The 22,900-nt window shown below is 56.3% G+C and overlaps 2 protein-coding genes across 6 annotated transcripts; both read left to right on the top strand.

The window, feature by feature from the left end:
* The first annotated feature begins 1,267 nt into the window (after positions 1-1,267).
* Positions 1,268-12,193, top strand: PTPN7 (protein tyrosine phosphatase non-receptor type 7). Of its 5 annotated transcripts, XM_058274960.2 has the most exons (11): positions 1,268-1,387; positions 2,455-2,629; positions 3,099-3,282; positions 3,502-3,586; positions 5,101-5,177; positions 6,272-6,409; positions 6,775-6,885; positions 7,632-7,789; positions 9,561-9,674; positions 10,567-10,685; positions 11,807-11,939. In XM_058274960.2, the coding sequence occupies exons 2-10, from the start codon at positions 2,571-2,573 to the stop codon at positions 10,658-10,660; spliced, it is 1,020 nt and encodes a 339-aa protein (XP_058130943.1). In that variant the 5' UTR covers positions 1,268-1,387; positions 2,455-2,570; the 3' UTR covers positions 10,661-10,685; positions 11,807-11,939. The 5 variants fall into 5 exon arrangements, with proteins under 5 accessions (XP_058130943.1, XP_058130941.1, XP_058130944.1 ...); XM_058274958.1 differs by lacking the exon at positions 10,567-10,685 and having other exon boundaries at positions 3,505-3,586; positions 11,807-12,193; XM_058274961.1 differs by having other exon boundaries at positions 3,505-3,586; positions 10,567-12,193.
* Positions 12,194-13,740: 1,547 nt separating this feature from the next.
* On the top strand, positions 13,741-22,660 carry ARL8A (ARF like GTPase 8A). The gene is given in 8 exon segments (XM_004481923.5): positions 13,741-14,007; positions 19,008-19,088; positions 19,503-19,576; positions 20,470-20,563; positions 20,713-20,742; positions 20,744-20,781; positions 20,989-21,059; positions 21,565-22,660. Coding segments are annotated over 8 exon segments (561 nt in total). The 5' UTR covers positions 13,741-13,884; the 3' UTR covers positions 21,615-22,660.
* Positions 22,661-22,900: the final 240 nt, after the last annotated feature.

Below are 22,900 nucleotides of genomic sequence, written 5' to 3'. Positions count from 1 at the left end.
GGAGCAGGGGCTGCCCGGGCCAAGAGGCCAGGACCCACTGGCCACAGAGGGGCTCAGAGAAGAGCCATCCCAGGTCGCCCTGCCCAGGGCCAGGGTGGGTGTGGGCAGCCTCCAAAGCCCAAAGGGTCATCTTGGTCCTTCACGTCATCCCTCCTCCTCCCCTGGAGGCCACTGGAAGACCAGCCCCTCCCCACCGCCCCCTCCTGCGTGCCCACCCTCTGTGCCTATTGTACATCATTTCTTTTTTGCTGTCACCGTTTGACGGCTGAATCAGAGCAGTGGGAGGCAGAGAAAGGGGACGGGATTGAGCGTGTCGGGGGCCGGGAAGGGAAGGGTGCTTGCAATGTTCCGAGGTGAAAGGAGACCTGCAGCGAGCATGGCCTGGCCGGGCTGCTGGGCAGCAAGGGGCCTGCCGAGACGGGGCAGGGGCTGGGGGCAGTGGAGTCTCGGGCTTGGGGGACACTCCCCAGGTCCAAGGCACCCGGGCACCCCAGCCACAAAGAGGACATGGGAGCCGCCTGGCGTGAGGGCCGGGCCGGAGACTGTCCACTCTCTGTAAGTCTTCCGAGTAGATGGAGGCAGGGGCGTCCTGGGAGGAGGCGTAAAGGGGGCTGGGGCCCGGGGGAAGCCCCTGCTGCTTGTCTCTGCTACCTGCATCCGGGTTGGCTGGCCCATCCCCAGCCTAGAGGCAGGCAGCCAAGAGTGGGTCACGGCGCAGGGCTCCGAGATGGCCTTGCAGCCCCGGCCTGGCCTGCCCCTGCTGATGTGGAGCGAAGATTCCTGCCCCTTCTCTCCCCCACCCCTCCCCAAGCCTGTGCCCACATCTGCTCTGGGCAGGTGCGGCCTGTGCTTGACCATGAATTCCCAAGGCTTAAAGAGCGAGGGCTTCCAGGGACAGGGCTCTGGGACAGAGCAGTGAAGGGGAAACGGGGGTCCAGCAAGGTCTGAACCGAGCAGGAGCCCCCTGGGGCCCCCTGTGGGATGGCACCTAACTGGGGGTGAACTGACGTTTGCACAGCAAGCAGGCGAGGCGGAACATGACAAAGACCAGAGGAGACACTGCAGAGGTAGACAGGCTTTGGGAGCTGGGGACAGGGGTGTTGGGGAAGGTCCAGCCTCTTGCCCATTCCCAGGGAGCAGGACTTGGGCCCGTGCAGAGGTGCTGGGGAGCCGCCAGCCTGCACGCGGGGGGCCACAGAGGAGGCACCCGACCCCTGGTGGCAGCGGCAGCAGGTGCAGGAGGGCAGCGTGCAGCTGGGGTGTGCGTGGGTGGCAGTGAGGAGGGGCGGAGGGAGGAAGCTAGCTTCCTGAGGCCTTCTCAGCCCTCCAAGACAGACCGACAGACAGACAGCTGGCAATAGGCAGCCTGGGGGACACAGCCACTTCAGTAAGTACCCGAATGGGGGGAGTGGAGTCCCACAGCCCTAGGTGGCACGAACCGTGGGGAGAACGGGAGGGCACGTCCGAGGAGAGTCCACGAGAGAGCAAGTTGGGTGCTACAGTGTCTGGCTGGGGAATGGGTGCTGCCACGTCTGACGGGACCGAGGCCGGAAGGGCAGGAGGGCAGGGTAGCTGCAGGGCTCTGCAAGGAAGCAGAGGCCCAAGACTCCCCTCCTGCTGCAGGAGAGCCTCCCTCCAGCACCTGCATCTGCCCCCCTCGCCTCGGCCCCTGCGGGCCTAGCCCCGCTCACACCTTCTCTGACCCCCACCTCTCTAGCCGTGACCCCAGTTCTGGATGATGGGGGGTGTCCCCCAACGGGGTTTGGCTCAACCAGTTCCATATCCCCTCTCGTGCCCCCAGCTGTCGCCTCACCATGCGCTGTCGCTCAAGGGCTTGGTGAGGCCATTTCCTGTGACGGTTACAGAGGCGGGAGACGGGGGGATGGGCAGGAGGAGGAAGAAAACGCCCCCAGCCTACCTCCCTGGACAGAGCCCCCCAAAGCCAGAAAGGAGCTTGGGAGTGGGACTGGGGGTGGCCAGGAGAAGGCCCTGCTGGCTGAGCAGCCAGGTGTGCCCGGGGCCCCAGCGGCTTTGGCTCCACAAGGGGCCCCATTGGGTAGGTCAAGGCGCACTCGCCAGACTTGGAGGAGCCTCCGTGAGCTTCTGCCCTCCTTCTGCACAGAACACGTTTCACCTTTCCTCCCTGGCTTTCTCTTAGTGGGCCCCGGCGCAGAGCCCCTTTGCCGTGGGCCCTGGCCGCCCCCGTCCCCTCTCCTCCCCTGGATCCCGTCCTATCATCACCCACCATCTCGACCCTTTATCTTGCCCTTACACTAACCCCAGACTGCCCGCCGCCCTGGGCCCCACTGCGGAGATCCTGCCCCTCCCATGGTGAAAACGAGCCACTTCTTGGGGAGCAGAACAGGTGCCGCCGGGCAGAAGCCAGCCCGGGCTCGGGAGCATCTTTCCCGCCAGTCAGGCAGAGGTCAGCAGCCGAGGGGCCATGTCTTTCAGGTGAACCCCATGGCCGAGTGAGCCTCCCCTGGGCCCGGCACCCCACCCCAGCATGGTCCAGGCCTGCGGGAGGACGCTCCAGACCACGGCCACTGACCCCACCTTTGCGGGCAGCCATGACCCAGCCTCCGCCCGCCAAAGCACCAGCCAAGAAACACGTGCGGCTACAGGAGAGGTGAGTCCTGTCCTGGGAGAGAAGGCCCTCCCCGGGCAGAGCCCCGCGCTCCCTGCTCCCCCTGCCCCTCCAGCTCTGCCAGCCGGAGTCCAGAGGGCCCTTAGTTGTTGACTCCAATCCAGAAAGGAAACCACGTGTGCCCATTTGCATGCCATTTGCATGTCTGGGGCACACAAAGTTTCATGTCATCCCTCTGCCGGCTCCCCAAACCCCAGGTAGGGTGGAGACAGCTGCTCTGGCAAGGCCGGGGGCCCTCCTGGTGCTGGGTGTGGGGGTCTGAGCCTTAGGAGGGGGTGGGCAGCTGCGGAGAGCGGTCGGGTTCACCGGTGCGCTGCTCTGGGAGCAGCTAGCAGAGGGAGGAGGGTGCACGGCTCCGGGTCCAGGAGAAGACCTCAGACCGGACAGGAAACGTGTCAGTAAGCAGAGCAAATACGACGGTGCTCACGGCCCCGGCTGGCCGTGCCCGCAGGCGGGGCTCCAACGTTGCGCTGATACTGGATGTGCAGTCCCTGGGGGCCGTGGAGCCCATCTGCTCGGTGAACACACCCCGCGAGGTCACCCTACACTTCCTGCGCACCGCTGGACACCCCCTCACCCGCTGGGCCCTGCAGCACCAGCCACCCAGCCCCAAGCACCTGGAGGAGGAATTCTTGGTAAGAACCTGGGGTCCCCTCTGAGTCTCTCCTGGGCACCCCGGGCTCAGGGGAGGAGGCTGCCCCCTCGCTCCTCTCCTGCCCGCCACCCGCTCCAGACCTGCACACCAACGCCAGGAAGGAACGGGCAGAGACCCAGCGTGCCTAGAAAAGAATCGAAGGGGGAAAAGGAAGGCTAGGAAGGGCTATTGGCGACTCACTCGTTTCCTCCCCTGCCAGAAGATCCCCTCGAATTTTGTCAACCCTGAAGACCTGGACATCCCCGGCCATACCTCCAAGGACCGGTACAAGACCATCTTGCCAAGTAAGGCCTGTGCCAGGGACGGAGGAGGTGGGCTGTCCCTGGGGTTGGAGAATTCACAAGGCACGAGGTATAGCCTCAGCCAGTGGAAGGACTTCCTTCCTTGGGGCTTCTCCTTCCACCAGGAAAACACCGTGCCCCAAGATGGGGTACAGTGACAGCAGCAATAATAGTACAAGAACGAGGATTTGCAGGTGCTTGCCATGGGCCAGGTACAGCGATGAGTCCTTTACATGAACTTGTTTCTTCACAGTAACCCCATGGACTGGATACCATGGTCATATTATCTCCATTTTACAAATGAGGAAACCAAGGCACAGAGAAGTTGCACAACTTGCCCAAGATCACACAGTTAGCTGCACCGGGCCTTCTTCCTCCTTCCCCCTCCATGTGGGAAAAGCCCGGCAAAGGCTTGTGGCAGAAGGGGCCCCTTCAGGACAGCTCCCAGAGAGGGGCCTTTGGGAAGCTCAGCACAGTGGCAGGGCAGTGACCAGCAAGAGAGCAGTGACAAAGTTGGGGACGGGGGTCTCCAGGCAGAAAGGGGTTGACCCTGCAGGCACCTCCTATTTTTTGGAGGTAGGCATGAGGCGCTCTGATGGCCAGGGGCCCCCGGAGACTCTCCCCTACTCTGCACCCCACCCCTTTTGCCCCCAGAAAGCCCTTTTTAGCCAACCTACCTTCAGCCAGTCTCAAGGCCTGAGGTCGGCCTGGGCACCCAGCTCCCGCCCTGCTAATCCATCTGGCCCCAGCCTCCCGCGTGCCCTCTGCCTGCACCGGCAGGTCAAGGGGCCGTGAGCACTCAACGAAGCAGGGTGGGAAGCCGCCCTTGCACTTGGTCTAATTCAAACCACCAGAGAGGAGAAGAGTTCCCTCCGCTGAGATTTCCCTGTTCCCAGGGGCACCCTCCTGCCCAGAGCCAGGCTGGCTCAGGGAGAACGAGTCTCCTCTCCTTTTCTCACAAGCTAGCGTCTTCATTCCTGCTTGGGGTTGGCTGGAAAAACCCCTCCAGTCTGTAGGGAGGGGCCAGCACACCCAGGGGTGAAGGATGGCGTCAAATGGGTCTAATCCCATTTCACCACTGTGTGACCTCGGACAAGTCACTCCACTCATCTGAATCCTATTTTCACCATCAGAAAAAAAAAGTCTTCCTCCACAATACCTTTTTCTCTTCTTAGTGCTACAGTCCTATTTCACACCCTCATGACCTAAAGGCTAGGACACAACAGTGACTCCCATCTGATGTCTCCTGCTCCACTCCCTTTCCTCTCTAGTCCATTCTACGCAGCACGGCCCAATCAACCTTACCAAACTATTGCTTTGATCAGATCACCCACTGCTCAAAAACATTGCGTGGTGGCCCCTTATTGTCTAAAGCTAAAATAATTCCACAGTACCGGCCCCTCTTAGCCTCAAGGCGCTGTGACAGCCCTGGACCTGTCCTCTTTCGTGTTCCATTGTTGTCTGCAGTCATGGGTCAACTTTTGACCTCTGACCCCTGCTGATGTCGACTTCCTTAGATCCGCAGAGTCGTGTCTGTCTGAGCCGGGCCCAGAGCCAGGAGGACGGGGACTACATCAACGCCAACTACGTCCGAGTGAGTGGTCTGCCCGTGGCAGCGGGGAGCCCGGGGACTGGGTGCCCTCAGAGGACGTCTCCGGCCGCGGCGCGGCCGCCTGCGTGCCAGGCTCCCCCACCTGCTCTGCCTCACTGCTGCCGTGGCCCTGCCAGGCTGGGGACACAGACGAAAAGAAGTGCCCCCTAAGGCTCCTTGCCCGCCCCATGGCCCCATCCCTGCCGCAGCCAAACCTCTAAAGCTGGCAGGAAGTCGATGCTGTTAAAACCAATCTCTAGCTTCTTGAGGGCTAACGGCTGCTGAGGTCTGCGTGGAAGGTGCCGGCACGAACGGGGGCACGCAGCTGTCTCTCTTTCCTCTCTCTCTCTCTAGCCTTAACTGCCCCTCAAGTAGCCCCTCCTTTGTGGAGATGGTTTGATGGGTGTTGAGTCATAGGAACCCACTTCCCACCTCTGTCGGCTTAAGTAGGTGCCCAGGCAGCGCCCCCTGGTGGCTCACGGTGGGGAGGACAGCGGTCGGGAGCGCTCAGGTGCGAGAAGCTGTAGCCAGGCGCAGAGGCGGAGCACCTGGCCTCCCAGCGGAACCCAAGTGCGCAGCGGTTTGGATTTCACCATCAGCGCAAGGAGCAGGAAGCTGAGGGCCTTGACTGGGGAGAGGGAAGGGCTACGCGTGGCTACTAAATACATAAAAGTAGTATGTAAAAGGGAAACTTTCCTTCAACAAATATCATTGAAACACTGTTTCCGCACTGGTATTTTGTGTGAGCAGAAAGCAGCAGTTTGGAGGATGGGAACAAAGAGGGAGCACCTGCCCTGACTCTTTGAGTTCAATATGCTCTATGCTCCCGTGAGGCCGATACTATTATGTCCAATGTACAGATGAGAAAACTGAGGTTTGCAGAGCCTGCTAACTTGTTTATAGTTGCACAGGGGGTAAGCAGCAGAACAGGGATTTGAACCCAGTTATTCCTCACTCCAGAGCCCTGTCCCTTCCACCGCTTGGCTGTGGGGTGTGGGTGTTTGCATGTGAGGGAGTGCACTGTCTTCAGCCTGTTCCCAGGACCTGCGGAGCCTGGGGTTTCCCCAGAGCCCCGCGCTCACTCTCCGCCTCCCCAGGGCTACGACGGGCAGGAGAAGGTCTACATTGCAACCCAGGGCCCCATGCCCAACACCGTGGCGGACTTCTGGGAGATGGTGTGGCAGGAAGAGGTGTCCCTCATTGTCATGCTCACTCAGCTCCGAGAGGGCAAGGAGGTAGGAGGCAGAGTCACAGCCTTGGGGAACCCAGAGAGGGCTACGCCACCCCCACCACCCACAAACACTACACTGGGCTGCTCAGGGCGAGGAGCTCCCCCCAAGCTAAGAACACCTACAGCCAGCCCCAGCTCACACCTCAGGTATACCCCCCTGGAGACGGTCTACCAGATTGTGGGAGATGGTGGGCCCTCCCACGGCAGGTGTCGAGCTTAAGAGAGCCAGGCCCCAGTGGCTTACCCAGGCAGGTCCCGCCCTTCCGGAGGGGGTGGGAAGTGGGAAGAGGAGACGCTCCCCTTTCTGTCTACCTGCCCTGCTCCAGCTGAGACACTTCCCCCGTCTGACTCCCAGCTCCCTTCCTCTAGAAATGTGTCCACTACTGGCCCACAGAAGAGGAAACCTATGGACCCTTTCGGATCTGCATTCGGGACGTGAAGGAGCGCCCAGAATACACTGTGCGGCAACTCACCATCCAGGTACCCGCGCCCCTCTGGGGCCAGGCCCTAGAGCTGGGGCCCCCTCCAGCATCCTGGGACTCGGTGGGAGCCTTCAGTGGGAGCCAAATGACTTCCTCGTCTAAACCTTCTTGAAAGATCTGAAATAGATGCTTGAGGCACAGAAGAAAGAAAATCTTGGGCACTGTCCTCAGAGAGCCTCTAGTGTAATAGAGTAGAGCCAACAAACCAAATAGGGGCCAACAGGAAGTACCATCCACCTATGCTGAGTGGTCCAGGTGAGAGGAGGTGAGGATTCAGGAAGGGTGCTGAAGGAATGACCGACGGTTGAAAAGGATGTATATTAACTTGTGCAAAAATGCTTTTAAAATGCCTTCTACTATTATACAGTGTTTTATACTTTTCAAGGTATTTATCTATCATCTCGCCATTCTTAAAGCATCCTGGGAAGTAGAACAATATGATGTCACCGTCCCCATCTTTTAGGCAAAGACAACGAAGTTAAGGGACTTACCCAATATATGTGCTAGTTAGAGAGAGCCAGGACTTGAACTTGGGTCTCCCCTCTCCCTGAACAGTGCTTCCTCCCAGCATTTCGGAGGAGGGGGTAGTAGGGTATGATGAACAGGACAAGAGCCCACCCTGCCTGCTCCTGGGCAATGAATTCCCGCCAGGTAATTCCAACCCTAGCCTTCCTCTGGCACCAGAGAAGCAGGTGGGAAGTGTGCCCCCGCCCGACCAGGCTCTCACACCTTGCCCCCTGCCAGCTGCAGGAGGAATGCCGGTCAGTGAAGCACATCCTCTTCTCGGCCTGGCCCGACCACCAGACCCCGGAATCCGCTGGGCCCCTGCTGCGCCTGGTGGCCGAAGTTGAGGAGAGCCCAGAGACAGGTGCCAACGCTGGGCCCATCGTGGTCCACTGCAGGTCCGTGGCCTCCCCCCAGGTAGCCTTCCCACGTGGTCTCCCCTGGGAAGGGGTCTAAGCAGAACAGGGTCAGGCAGGCCCAGGCCTTACTTGGACAGGAACCTCTAGGCCAGAGCTTCTTAACCAGAGGTCCACGGACCCCCAAGGGGTCTGTGGAAAGATTTCAGGGTCTCTGAGAGCTTGAAGTGAAAAAAAAAACCAACTTCTTATCTTTATTTTCTCTGACCTCTCACTGAAATCTAGCATTTCCTTCACTTATGAATGTAAACAATAAATAAATTACAGTAGTATTCATTTTATCTGACTGGCAAAGGGGTCCGTGGAACAAAAATGGTTAAGAAGCCCTGCTGTAGGTCATTCAGCAAGTGCTCTGTCCTTATTTCCCCCTCGTGTAGCACCCAGACATCTGGGCTGGACACCCAAGTATGATAAAGCAACATAAAGGAGAAGGGCTGGACTATCATGAGTTCCCAGTCGGCTGAGGGAGAAGATGAGCATGGTGCTGTTGGAGTACTTATTGATGCCTTCAGCAAATATTGATTGAAAACTATTTCTTGTCAGGCACATTGTTAGATGTTAGGAAGACAGCCATGAACAAAACAGTTCTGCCCTAACAGATTTCTAGTCTGGTGGAAAAGACAGCAGATTAAACAATTCAGTACAGCACAACGTGATGAAAGCTACGACAGAGGTGGTTCAGGGAGCACAGAACCAGGTCTCCTAACCCAGACCTCTGGCTAGAGGTTTTCCAGGAGAAAGGACATCTAAGCTAAGCTAAGGCCCCGAGGGTGAACTAGCCAAGTGCAGAGGGGAAAGGGGAGTCATTCCAGGAAGGAGAGTGCTCTAGGCAGATACGACAGCAGTGTGCACAGGCTGAGAGATGAAAAAGAAAAAATGGTACATTGCTGGGAGCAGGGTTAGGTAAGTCAGGTGATGAGAGATGAGGCTGGAAGGCAAGTGCAGGCCAGATCGAGGGGCCTTGAAGGACAGGCTAAGAAGCTTGGGAAGAGGTCATTTTAAAAGAACACTTTGGTTGCAGAGCAGATTGGGCCAATGCAGGGACAAGATTTAAAGCAAGGAAACTCCAGTCAGGAGTGCATATGCTAAACAGAACAGCACAGAGGCAAGAAACTCAGACAGGGGCACGTGGACCCACCTGCAGGTGGTCCCCGGACATAGTGTCACTAGTGGTTTCTATCAAGGGCTCACATGGGAAAACTTCCTAAAGCAGGGGAGGCCTGGGGGGCGGGGGGTTTGTAAAAGAAAGGCCAAGATAGAACCGACCAGGGAGAGAGGGACTGTGAGAAGAACAGAGATGGGAAACAGTAGGGGCGGAGCGGAGCAGCTGCTGACAGTGAGTCCGAGCTGAGAGGAAGTCAGGGTGAGATAAGGACTGATGGGGTGACCAAGCCCCCCCATGGGAGATGGTCAGTTGGAAACCACTGTAGGCTGCTGAGCAAAGAGAGCACATCAAAATGCCCACAGGGGCAGGAGGGTGACCTGGATTAGACTTCAAGTGGGGCTGATAAGAACCATAGACTCCTCTAGTGCCAGCTATATCCTGCCTCCTTAGGGGCCTCCGAGGGAGCCGGAAATCTACAAGCTCTGGCTACCTTTCTTCACTGCCACCCCCCCGCCCCCACCCCAATAGAGGGCCCTCAGGTCCCACTGCATTCTCCATAGCTTGGGGCCTGCCCCCTCACACCCACCCCCCACCCCGGTGTTTCCTGACCGCCTATGACCACCCCATCCTCTTCCTGGCTACATCCAGCGCAGGGATTGGCCGGACTGGCTGCTTCATCGCCACCCGAATTGGCTGTCAACAGCTGAAGGCCCGAGGGGAAGTGGACATTCTGGGGATCGTGTGCCAACTACGGCTGGACAGGTAGGTCCACGGAGGTCGAAGGCTCCAGCAACAGTAGCAAGTGGCACTGGCACCTCCTAGTACCTCCCACTTACAGACACGTCACCACCAGGTGCTTCCGGCAAGAAAAGAAAGGACCCCTTTTGCTAAAGAGCTTTTTTTTTTTTTCAATGATCAAAGAATAATCTCTATCAGGAATTTTAGCTCAGAACTACATATGCTCCTCTATGGATTTACACGAACCTTCCATCTCTTTTTTTTCTTCTAAGTTTCCTACTCAGGAGAAAGTTGGGGGGATAAGGGTAGGGTTGATTATAGATTCTAGGCAGCCACAGAAAATAGAAGATCACTGCGTTTAGAAAAGGGAATCAGGGTTCAGATTCTGACGTGTACTCCCTGAGCTGTCACTATGCTTCCCTCAGCCCCCGTTTCTTTATCTAGAGAGAGATAAAGACCCCTTCCCCAGAAAGCTGTTGTAAGGAATGAGTTAGCCCATGTGAGAGTGCTTTAGAAAATGGGAACAGCTATACAAATGCACAGAATCACAATTTTAAGATCACTGGAACAAGGACACCTGGGGCTCAGCAATATTCCTGGCCCAGCCTAAGGGATGAGCAGCCCAGTCCTGTCCCAGGAACCGAGGGGAGCAGGAAGGACTTAGTGCCAAGGTGAGGGCATCTCCTCCTCAACACCCGGCCCCTGGGCTCAGCCCCGTGTAAGAGGCAGAGGGGCTCCCCTCATGGGGAGAGACCCAAGGGGCAACAAGAAACAGTAAGAAGTAGAGGATAAAGAAACAGCAAGGAGCTGACCCTTTCCCACATAGAACCCAACAGGACCACAGGGGTGTTGCACCTGAGCCCCCAGCCAGCTCCCTGGCCATCGGCACCCAGGGTCTCTATGTTTCTCCTTGCAGGGGGGGGATGATCCAGACCACGGAGCAATACCAGTTCCTGCACCACACGTTGGCCCTCTATGCAGCCCAGCTGCCCAAGGCACCCAGCCCCTGACCCCAGCCGCCCTCCACCAGCCCAGGTGCCAGCCTCCCTTCAGGCCAGGGAACGGGGGTCTGGAGAAAGGGGGCCATGAGATCTGGAGATGGGGAGGGGAATGGGTGCCTCCTTGGTGAGGATGGGGGAGCAGACTCCAGGTCTGCACCACTGGCCACACCTCCTCCTCCAGTGCCCCCAGAGGGACAGTGGGGGGAACTCCATGTCTCTCTGAACTTAAAGATAGGAGTGGCACTTGCAACACCTGAGAAAGGTGCCCAGCTGTCCTGGTCTTCTCTAAAACACTCTATGAGAGCTTCAGGCTCCTCGTCTATGATATGGACAAGTGATTTGCTGCCATAATAAGAAAGCAACAGAGAGGCTCCTGGTAGCCATTCCAGCCAAATCCCGTCCTGGGGCTGGCTAGAGAGTGATTCCAAGATCTTCGTCCACTCAGCCCCTCCCCAAGTACTGGCCGGATGCAAGAGCCAGCAAAGTCTGACCCTGACCTCGATCAAGTGCTCAGCATCTTAGCAGGGACTCCCAGCTCCCCCACAACAAATCTGTGAGGCCTGGACACCCCCCAAAGGGAGCAGAGACGCAGATCACTCCTGCTTCTACATGTGAACAAGTTGGAAGAGTGATTTCAGGCAACTGAAATCTCTGGAAGAGGGAAAGTGTGGGGACCTCTCTGAGGCCCAAAGGGCTGTTCTTGCCTCCATAATTGCCAGGTACTCACCCCAGCTACTCCCTGGGGAGACCCCAGCATCCTCTGCCTTGCTTCTGTGACCTCAGAAGATATTCTGGGTTCCCAGGAGAGAAAAGAAGACCAAGAGCCAGCACCGGCCCCCCATCATCCTCTGCTCCTGCATTTCAGAGTATCCTTGGAGAGCTTGGTTGTTTCCATAAACAATCTGGAATTATAACCACTCCATGCAGATATGGGGCTCAGGATGAACTGGTACTCCATCCAGCCCACCCCAGAAAACTAACTCCCCTCATCCATCTCAGCAGCAATCCAATTTCCAGAGCACCCTAAATCAGAATTCAGCATTCCAGGGAGGCATCCAGACTCTGCCCTTCTTGACTCTAAGATGGGCTGTCTCTGGGGACGAAGGTAAGGCGCCACGTCTCCTGGCACCCAGCCCTGGGCGTTTGACTTTGCAGATGCCTTTTCTCTGTGGAAACCCCCAAGGAACTGGATCCTGGAGAACAGCTGGGCCTCTTTACTCATGACGTCTTTCCTGAAGAACACACAGAGTTTAAACTGAAGTTAATTGTCTTAATGCTTCTGCTTGGCCTTATTGAGGGACCCCTCCCTCCGGGAATGGGGTCACCTGCACCCCCACCTTTTCTGACCCCTGTGAAGGCACTGTGTATGCCGGTGAAGCTGGGTGGGGGGCTTTCAAGTGCCTGACCCTGCCAGGAGGGAAGCAACTGCAAAGCTCCATGGACTTGCCCACCCCTGGCGCTGCTGCCCCAACCCCATCCCAGAACTTAGAGGGCACGAGCTCTGGAAAAGTAACCGAGTGGGAAAATAAAAGACCTCTTAGATGCCTGCCTCTTCCTTCTTTCCATCCTCTCAGGCCTCTGGTGCTTCTTTATAGCAATAGAGAGAGCAAGAATCCATAGTCCAGGAACAGGCTGCAGATCGTTGATATGTACTTTCCTAGCACTTTCAGGGACACGTAAAACAAACTGGAGCGGAGCAGGTGTAGCTCAGTGGCTAAGTGCCTGCTTCGCATGTACAAGGTCCTGGGTTCAATCCCCAGTGCCTCCTGAAAAAAAAAAAAAGAAGTCAATATGAGAAGTGAGACAGAGGTATACCAGAAGCTTGAGAGGAACGTCTAAAGAGTAGAGGCTATGGGCAGCTGTTGGGGCTGATAGAAAGTTTTGGTAATGGGTGGTGATAATGATAGTACAACTTCAAGAATGTCATTAAACCACTGAATTGTATACTTGAAAGTGGTTAAAATGGGAAATTTTATGTTGTGTCTATGTTACCAAAATAAAAAATGTTTAAAAGCTGAGTAGAGGCTAGAAAGATGGTGCATAGGGAAGCAGGATATTATGCTGGTCCAAGACTTTGTGATTCTTTCACTTTGACAATTGCCTGATCACCTGGGGTCATCTAATTCTTGCTTAGGTTTGACAGATATGATCAATACAAATAGTTGACTCACTTTTGACTAAAACAATAGACTATGGGTAAGTATATTTGGATGACAAGCCAAAGGACCACTGGGGACGGCCCTGCAGCCTGGGGCCGGTGGAGTGCAGCCAGCCCTGGCGACAGGCTGGTGGGCTGAGCAAGCCCTGAGGTCTCCCAGGATGTGGACTGGGGCAGCCCTGGGGCCCTACGCCACCGTCAGTCCTCCGGAAGAAAACTGTGGTTTTACCAAAACAGGCCAACACTGTCCTTTCCCATGGAGCTTCCTCGCTGGAAATCCCACGCCAGGGTTTGGTCTGTCCCAGTGCTATGGTGATACTAGTTAAAAAAACCAGCACAACTTCGAACACCTCTTTCACACTGGGCCAGGCGCATCCTAACCAAGTGTCTGGAGGGGCCTGGGGTCTCTCGTTTCGTTGAAGACCCCCATCCCCTCCATGCTCTCCTCTAGGCACGCTTGGGGAAGATGGAGACGCAGCACCCAGGGATGCACAGAGGGAGGGTTAAGGAAACAAAAAGCTACCAGGTGCTTCCCTTTCATAGAAACCCCATTTTCGTGTCCTGGAAGTGGGCGAAACACCCTTCTTCAACCTGGAAACGCTCCTGCTAAACCCGGACCTCACCCCCTCGAGCTACCACCCTTTACCGAGGAAGGGGCTGCGAGTCTGGGCGCGGCAACCAGGGAAGGGGCAAAGGATAACACCAGACCCCTTTCCTAAGGTGCCCCTCTGTGCCAGCGGCCGGCCAGCCCCTACCCCTTAGCGCCCCGTCCACCCCAACCGCCGGCGCCCGCCCCCGGCTGGGAGCGCGGGAGGAGCGCGCTCTCGGGTGCGAGCAGGACCCGGCCGGGCCGCACGGGAGGGCGGCGACGGCGGCGGCGGAGGAGGGCGCTGAAGCCACACCCATCGGCGAGCGGATCCGGGGGCAGCGAGTCGACCGCCGCCGCGCTCGAGCCTCCGCCCGCACCGAGCCGCGGGACCCGGGCCGCAGCGGGGTGGGGCCGCTCCGGGCCGCAGCGCGAGGCCAGCGAGGGGCGGCGGGGACCCGGCACCGGGCGGGGCCGGCGGCAGCGACCATGATCGCTTTGTTCAACAAGCTGCTGGACTGGTTCAAGGCCCTGTTCTGGAAGGAGGAGATGGAGCTCACGCTGGTCGGGCTGCAGTACTCGGGCAAGACCACCTTCGTCAACGTGATCGCGGTACGAGGGCTCGGGGCGCGCGCCCGGGTCGGGCCTGTGTCCGCCCGCGCCGCGCCCGGATGAGCCGGGGTCGCCGCCTGGCGTGGCCGGGCACCGCCGGGCGCCGGGCGGGGGAGGAGCGGGCCCCGAGCGCTTGGGGCCTAGCACTGCCCGTGGGGGGCCCGGGAGGCGCGCGACCCGCTCTCCTGGCCGGGATGGCGCGGCTGGGGGCGCGCCTGGGGGGTACGAGGAGACACGGCTGGTGCCCCGGGGCCCGGTCGGCACCGCAGGGGTCCCGGGGCAGGAGGCACCCAGTGCTCGCCGATGACGGGGCGAAAGTGACAGGTCCCCCCCCCCCCAGTGAGGAGGGTCACGGGCGGGGCGGCCTGGGGCAGGGGCCTGGCCAGCCCGGCCCCCACCCTGTGGGCTTAACCCCACCTTGCCGGAAGAGGAAGCTCCGGCCCTGCTGAGGGGGAGGGGAGGTAACCCCTTGGGGCAGAGTCCGCGGAGGTCCCTGGCCCAGGCCCAGCCTCTACCCTGACCTCTCCAACCAGAGGTGCCTAGTTAGGGAGAAGGGCATCATAAAGGGAGTTTGGAGGCTCAGAAGTTGCAGGAGGTGGTGCTCCAGCCCAGGGAGGATGAGTTGGAGGGACACTGCCCACCTGGGGACCTGGGAGTGAGTGACTCTGAGGGCTTTGGGTGGTCAGGGCTGGGGGGGTGGGGTATAATGGAGTCTTTCAGTGCCAGGAGAGTGGGGGGGAAGGAGTTAAAATCTCAACAAAAAAAAAAAAAAGAAAGAAAAGGAAAAAGGGGAAGATGAGCTCTTCTGGGTGTGTGAGCTGAGGCTGCAGTAATGGCTGCGGCCTGCGTTTCAGAGGCTGCCTGAACTGGGCTTGTGGGGCAGAAGGAAGGCGGCTTGGTACAGGGGCTGGGCTGTCCAGGGACCTCGCCCCAGTCCCAAAAATGGGGTTTCGAGAACTGGGGGTTGGCCAAAGGTGCTGATGAGATAGGTCTGCAAAGGAACGTGGCCGGCCAGCCCGGGTACCTCTCTGCCAGTGTTGTTGCACAGCCTGGTAGAAGGTAGAACCTCCCTGCTAGGTCTCGGCATCCCAGAAGAGAGCATTCCAGGGAAAGGATGTCACCCCGCCAGACCGGAGCAGGAGGGCAGAGGGAAGGCTGGAGGGGCAGGGACCTGCAGTCATATGATTGGACACGGGCTTCCTTTCCCAAACATGCTCTGTAAATGACCTCCACCCCTTCCTCCACCCAGTGTCTCTGGCTCCTCATCCCACAGGGCAGGCTCTGTGGGCCGATGCTGGTCTTTGGGGCACGATCTGGGCTCCTTTCTGCCCAGACTCTGGCCCTAGAGTCAGAGACCCCCTGGTTAGACTTGGCCTTGACCTGGACTCTTGGGTGGCAGGGTAGGAACACAGTGCTTGGACTCTGATCTGGGCTCTGCAGGCCTGGTTGACTTGGCTTCCAGGGATTAAAATCTGGGAGGTGTCGCTGAGGAAGGCTGAGAGGAGAAAGGAGTTGCTGCTGCTCTGAGGTCCCAGCTTAGGTGTCACCTGCAGCCCCCAGGAAAGCATCCCTACAGGGGCACTGTTGAAGCCCTGCTGCTGGGTAGGGTCTAGCCAGAGGTATCCAGGTGGATTCAGTTTCCTGGTCTGGAGGTCTTCCCTGTAGATGCCTCTAGGTGGGGGGCTATGGAGGTCAAGAACCCAAAAGTCCCAAGTTCCACTGCCAGGGCCAAGAGTTTCTGTTATATTTGGGAGAGGGTCCTCATCCTCATCTGATGTGCTCCCTATTCTGATATTAAATTTGCCACTTGACCTGGCACATCTTAGGAGAAAAGTGCAGGCTAAATTTCCTCTCATTTAAGAGGCTTCCCAAGAAAAACCACCCCTTGTGGACCGTAGTTAGCGTTCCAATGTCAGGGTCACTCCAGTGTCCCAGCATTTCTGTCCATCCCGAGTATAATCACCATGGAGGGTCTTCCAGAAAGAAATGAGGAGCCCACACCCCTGGGCATGTTCCATGCCACCACTGAATTTCTGAGCCACCTTCGCCTATTCACTTGGCCTCTGTGTGTCTCTGCTCTTTCTCTGTTCCTTTTTTTTCTGCTCACTCTATGAGGTCTGGCTGTGAATAGAAATTGAGTTTAGTGTGTCTAGCTGCTCAGCAGGTTAATGTGAACTGAAAAAAAAAATCATAAAGAGATGTTTCAATGCTTATAAGAGCCTAAAGCTGATCCTTTGAGTCCTGAAAAAAAGTTATGATGCTGAAAATGGGGGATGTTTTGCCAGAGGGAAATGAGAGGGTCACTTTCAAATATTTTTTTAAAAAGACTGCCCCCTGGAAGAACAAATCTTGGGGTATCCAAGGTGTGAAAATTATAGGACGATGGATTTTTTTACTCAATATAAAGAACTTTCTGATAGTCAGGGCTGACTCAAGGAGTGAGCCAGAGGGGATTCAAGTCTGGGACCAGAGGTTGGACTCAATGACTTTTACCTTTACTTCCAACCATAAAGGAGAAGTATGCGAGATCAGAAGGCACTAGCAAGGAAGTTGTCATAGGCTAACTCCAACTTAATTCCAATTTTCTGCTGAACAGAAAATACTGGTGCTGGGGAGCTAGACTCCTTGATAGCTCTCCTAGCATCCCCCTTTGCCCAAGGTCAAATTCTGCCAGCTAGGCTTTTCATTTCTTTGGGAGGCTCTAGATCTTCTAGCTGGCAAAGAGCAATGATGTTTCCCCATGCTGCATTGAAACTATTTCCAAGCACTTTGTGACCCTTATTGTCCAATCTTAAAGAAACCAACCCCTTCTCCCTCCTTTTACACTGGGACATCAAGTGGCCCAGAGAGGCTAATGTGTCTTTGTCCAGCCTCACCCATGATGAATGATAAAATAAAATAAGAAATGGGCCTCCTTCCTCAAACTGGATTGTTCTTTTTTTTTTTTAAATGATTTTAGGTATTTCCTCTTTTTTTTAATTGTTGCTGTTTTTTGTTTTTTTTTTAAGATTTATTTATTTATTTAATCCCCCCCCTCCCCCGGTTGTCTGTTCTCTGTGTCTATATGCTGCGTCTTGTTTCTTTGTCCGCTTCTGTTGTCGTCAGCGGCAGGGGGAAGTGTGGGCAGCACCATTCCTGGGCAGGCTGCACTCTCTTTCGCGCTGGGCAGCTCTCCTTACGGGGAGCACTCCTTGTGCGTGGGGCTCCCCTATGCGGGGTACACCCTGCGTGGCACGGCACTCCTTGCGTGCATCAGCACTGCGCATGGGCCAGCTCTACACGGGTCAAGGAGGCCCGGGGTTTGAACCGCGGACCTCCCATGTGGTAGACGGACGCCCTAACCACTGGGCCAAGTCTCTTTCCCCTGGATTGTTCTTAATCGGCTTGGATGGGGTTGGAGTGAACTTCAGTGGACTTCAGCTGGGAGTCGGGTAGTTAAATCGCTGACCTTCCTTAGCAAGAGAGGTTTCAGTCATCCTTAAGGACTCTCCTTCCCCAGTGGGTTCTAACCTCTGTGAGCTCTTGAACCCCGTTGATATCTGATAAAAGTTATGGACCCTTTCTCCATAAAAGTGCACATACAAATAAAAATTTGCACACATAAAAATTATATGCCATTTCAGGGAGTCCTGGGAATCTTTGAAGCTCATATGTGGACCCCAGGATAGGAGCCCCTGTTCCACGTTGTCCCTGGGCATCAGTCCTGGGTACTCAGTTCTCATGTCATCCCAGGGCCTTAGTCAGTGGGTTTGGGTGGTTCCTGCAGATAAAAGGGAACCAGTTTACTGTCCTTCAAATGAGCCGTCATTGAGATTTGCAGGCTCTGAGTAGGAAAAGCTCATCTCCCACACTTTGGCTAGTGGTCAGGGCCCCTGACCTCTTGTGTGACCTAAGGTAAATCATTCTTTCCATCCAGTCGAAGAAAAGGGCGTGGTAAAGGAGCCCAGCTGCCATCCTCAGGTTCCGGGCTGAGTGAGCCTCCTCTCCCTCCCCTGCTTCTGGGGGCTAAGCAGAAGCATCCTATGTGTGAACTCAGAAACAGCCCTTGGAGGGAGTGTGGTCTGGGCTCATTTGAGGCCTGTGGCCAGTTGAGAACAATCTGGAGATCATGGAGACAATTTAGAAGGGAGAAATGGAAATTAATAGAATTTGAAAATGGGTTATGAGCAATGGAATTACAGTCATCTCCCAATTATTCAGCAAATATTAAAATAAAGTCCTGGTTCCTCTCAAGAAGCAGTCGGGAGCGGATGTGGCTCAAGCAGTTGAGTGCCCACCTTCCACAGGGAAGGTCTCAGGTTCAGTTCCCAGTGCTTACTAAAGAAAGAAAAAGACAGACAATGAGAGAAAAAAAAAGAAGCAATCAGTCCTGGGAGGAGGAGACAGATAAGTGAACAGATAAGAGTGTGGATTATCTATCCTATCACGTGGAGTACAGTACACATAAACCAAAGCCAAGGACCTTCCAGAAATTGCTTGGCATTGTTGTGTGGGGTGGGAAGAGGACACGACAGAATTAACCTTTCCAAAAAAGTTTGGCTTGAATATTTGCTACTGGTGAAAACAAAATCTGCCTTCCTTGAGATCACCCTTGACCGGTAGAGCGCCATCTGTTTGGAGTTCTTTTGCTGGGAGGTACTTATTCTTCCTCTTCTGCTGGAGATTAAATAAAGGGCTTCTGTTATAACAGCAGATGTAGGTCGGGCCGTAGGAAGAATTTGCTCTCAGTCCAGGTTGAGGGACTTCGAGAGTGCCCAAAGAAGACGGTCCTCTTCCCAGATCTCCAGGAGCGGGGGGACACCTGGGTTGGTCACGGGCGGCCCCACCTGAGAGCAGGGGCTTTCAGGAGTGGCCGCTGTGATCCCCAGCTGAGGAGTCCGAGACGCTCTGGCCCCACCTCCACATTATTCTTGCAGCCTCTTGGTCTGTGGCTGTCAGGGAGGGCACGTCTGGGTCCCACCTACTTTTGCACCTTTTCCAACTCTGGCTCCTCCTTCCAGTCGGGACAGTTCAATGAGGACATGATCCCCACCGTGGGTTTCAACATGCGCAAAATCACCAAAGGGAATGTGACCATCAAGGTGAGTGGCACGGAACAACTGGCACCGCACTAGGCAAAGGTGAGGGGGCCGCGGAGGTGTTGGGCGGGGGCCCAGGAAAGGGCCCGGAAGGAGGTGGAGCGGGCAGCCGGAGGCCGCTGGGAGGAAAGCAGAGCCTTGAGGCTGATTGCTGAGGAGTTGGGAAAAGAAAGCAGAAGCTTCAGAGGTAGTCAGGGAGAGGGAGGGAGGGAGCCAATCTGGAGAGAAAAGGGAGTGAAGAGTGGAGGCTGAGGAGGCCGGAGGGTGTGGGAGGAGCTAGAGGGCAGGGGAGATGCTGAAGGGCATGGGAGGAGCTAGAGTGCCTGGGAGGAGCTGGAGGGCATGGGAGGAGTGGGTCCTTAAGAACCAAGGCTGTCTTGGTTGCCCGCTGAGACCGTCTCTCCCTCTTCTTCTTAGCTCTGGGACATTGGGGGACAGCCCCGATTCCGCAGCATGTGGGAGCGCTACTGCCGAGGAGTGAGTGCCATCGTGTAAGTGGCAGGGCAGGGGTCCCACAGGACCCTCGGCCTTATCTGCTCCTTCCCCCAACCCTGCTGCCCACAAGGACCTCGGAAGCTCAGAATTGGATTAGGGCTACTCCTGGGTCCGTTGACACACTGGCCACACACGGCCCACCTTTATTTTGGTTGCTGCTGGTTTCTTATCTCATAAGTGCCCTGGGCACCCAACTCCCAGTCACAGACCTGGAGAGCCACAAACCTGATGTACCTCTGTGTTCCTCTCCTCTCCCTGCCTCCCCGCAACCCCACATCTATGCTCTTCTGAAGCTTGTGTGTCTTAAATGGTTCATTTCCTTGCTTTTAAACATTATTAAAAAAAAAAAAATTTATGTGAATCTGTATATACTTTTATGTATATATGTATACATAAAACCAAGCCATAGCTTGGTTTTCTTTACTTATTTTTTTTAGGAGGTATTGGGGATTGAACCCAGGACCTTGTACATGGGAAGTAGGTGCTCAACCACAGAGCTACTCCCACTTCCCTGTTTTTTAACTTTAACTTGATAAATAGAGCATCTTGCTGCAAGAAATCTACTGGGACTTGCTTTTTTCCCACTCAGTCTTATCTCGTCTTTCATGAAAACATAAGTGGGTCACTTTGGAAGGGGTTTATGGTTAATTCTAAAAAGCCCAAGCTTTGCTGCACGAGTAACAGCTGCCCCAGACTTGGGCTTTGAGGAAGGGTGGGACAGGCCCCAGGAGCCCCTGCAGCTTTTTTCACTGCAGGGAAAAAACATCCATTGAGTCCCTTGCCCGGAGCCAGGCCCCATCGCCCACGGGGCAGAGGCAGCCCAGCTTCTCTTGCTTCCCACTTGCTGCCCTGGTATCAGCGTGCTTGTCCCTGCCCTGCCTTTCCCCAGGTACATGGTGGACGCTGCTGACCAGGAGAAGATTGAGGCCTCCAAGAATGAGCTCCACAACCTACTGGACAAACCTCAGCTGCAGGGCATCCCGGTCAGCGAGCCTCATGGAGGGAGAGGGGGAAGGGAGGACGTCACCGGGGAAGTCAGTGGGGCATGGCTGGGAACAGCAGGCCAGCTCGCCACCCAGACAGCCTGGGCACAGCTGCCTGAGAACCAACCCTTGTCCTCCCTTCTCCGTAGGTCTTAGTCCTGGGAAACAAGCGAGACCTCCCCCGGAGCATTGGATGAGAAGGAGCTGATTGAGAAAATGTGAGTTAGGCAGCTCTTTAGACCTCCTCCCTGCCCAGCCACCAGACCAGGTTCTCATGTCACCACACGGTGCAGCAGAGCCCACCTTTCCTGGCGCCTCAACCCTCCCCATTGCTTCTCCCTGAGCCAGGAATGGACCCGACCCACCCTAGCCCCAGCCCTCCTGGGCAATCCCAGTCTCAGCAAACTCTCCTCTGCCCCTGCCAGGAATCTGTCTGCCATCCAGGACCGAGAGATCTGCTGCTACTCCATCTCCTGCAAAGAAAAGGACAACATTGGTGCGTGGGTTTGAGGGTGTTGCTGGCGGTCTAGGGAATAGCCTTGGGGAGAGGCACTTCTGGGCGTTTGTTGGAGCACAGCGGCACTCAGAGGTGCTCACGCCACAGGTTTTCCTTTAAGACCAGAGCTCTGTGGTTCTTCTAGGGTAGAGCAGGCAGCCGGGAGGCCCAGATGCCCTGCCGTCAACTCTGTCTTGGGCAAATCCCTCCCTTCTGTCTGGGCCTCACTCCCCCCCCCCCCCCTGTAAATTTCTGGGTTTGGACACCAGGTGATTCCCAGACCCTCCAGCCTGTGACATCCTGGGACTCTGTTTCTCTCCCAGTGCTGACTCCCTTCTTAGCCGCTGTGGGCTGCTGTGGCTGTTGGAGTGTGAATAGCCCTGGCTTTTGATGACCTTGGAGTTGACCTCTGCTGCTTTGGAAGCCCCAAGTGTGCTTCCCCACTCCCTCCCCAGAGCACCCAGCACTTGAGGGCCTTTTAACCTTCTCTCTTGTCCCCACCCAGACATTACCCTACAGTGGCTTATTCAACACTCAAAGTCGCGGAGAAGCTGAGACTGCAGTCCTTCCCCTCTGTCCCTGGGACTCGTCATCCAGACCTGAAGCCGAGCCCCGCCCACCTTCCTCGCCCCCTTAGCCTGCCCCTCCTCACTCAGTGTGGGGTGAGGCCCTCTGGGGATCCCAGAGTCCTGTTCTGCTGAGGTTTGAACTCCTGTTTTTATTGTAAAATAAACTGCCCCCCATTCTGGTCCCCTAAATTCTCGCCCTTCCCCTCCCGCTCTGTCCCTTTGTCCAGCCCCAGCTTCTCTCCTCTCTCCACAGCCCTGCCCTCCTCTGCCCAGCCCATCCTTCCCTTTTCAACACTCTTCTGTTGTTGTCCTGTGTGTACAGTATATATATGTATATATATTTAATTTTTTAATTTAAGCAAAGACTAAAATCTACCATGTGATGCTGCAGGGGCCAGTTGGGATCTGGGAGGGGGCGATCGGGAGAGAAGGAAGGAGAGGCAGGGTCGGCCTGGGGCGAGTTCAGGTTGGAAAAGGAGGATGGGGCAGGTGCCAGCCTGGGCACTGGTGGCCGTCCCCACTTCCTGCTTGTTTCCACCTCTCGATCTGGCTTGTCCCTGCAGTGCTTCGGTGCCATAGACTGGCAGGAGCCTCCAGAGGTGCCTCCTCTCTGCCCCCAGCCTCGGTCAGGCCACCAGTCACAACCAGGTGCCAGAGACCACTGGGCCCAAGAGACAAGAGGCCAGCGCCCAGGCCGCCCCGGCAGCCCCCCCTCCTGCCTTCCTCCCCCAGCCCCTGCCCCCACCCCTACCCCAGGGCCCCCACTCCATGGGCCACTTCATTTTCTGTTCTCATTTTGCAGAGTTGCACAAGGAGAGAACTCAGCATGGGGGCAGGGGGGGTTGGTTCTTTGGGTTTCTGCTTTTGTTTATTTGTTTAATTTAATGATTTGTAAAGTGATGTTCCTCTTCCTTTTTTACACTTTTCAGCTCATATTTAACCTGTTTGGGAAATGATCCTTGTAACTGTACATTTTTTTTTTTTGCCTCCTAATAACAACAACAACAAAAATAAATTACCAGTTTTGTGTTGGGGGAGTGTAAGGTGCCAGTTGTTTTTCCACAGGTGGCATGGAATGACTGGCACGCCCACAGGGACCGGACCCAACAGCCACCCCCGCCACCCCCTTAGAGCTGCACCCACTGAGAGGGAGGCGCTGCTCACCCGGGAAACACTCAGCGCGCCTGCGCGGGTGACTGGGCTCTCGCTTTGCCGCCTTCTTAATTTCTTTTCGGACTTTCGCTTGGTCCTGGGTTTGAGCTCACACCTGCC

This window comes from Dasypus novemcinctus, chromosome 13 (assembly GCF_030445035.2).
Source record: "Dasypus novemcinctus isolate mDasNov1 chromosome 13, mDasNov1.1.hap2, whole genome shotgun sequence".
Taxonomy (NCBI): Eukaryota; Metazoa; Chordata; class Mammalia; order Cingulata; family Dasypodidae; genus Dasypus; species Dasypus novemcinctus.
The sequence above is the reverse complement of the archived record's forward strand: the minus strand, read 5'-3'. Positions and strand labels throughout refer to the sequence as shown.

What these genes read in the sequence shown, in the direction of transcription:
- PTPN7 (XM_058274957.1), top strand. Translation starts at nt 2,571, where the DNA reads ATGACCCAGCCTCCGCCCGCCAAAGCACCAGCCAAGAAACACGTGCGG. An exon ending in CACGTGCGGCTACAGGAGAG is followed by an intron (nt 2,630 to 3,098) that starts GTGAGTCCTGTC and finishes CCGTGCCCGCAG; the next exon opens with GCGGGGCTCCAACGTTGCGC. An exon ending in TCAACGCCAACTACGTCCGA is followed by an intron (nt 5,178 to 6,271) that starts GTGAGTGGTCTG and finishes CCGCCTCCCCAG; the next exon opens with GGCTACGACGGGCAGGAGAA.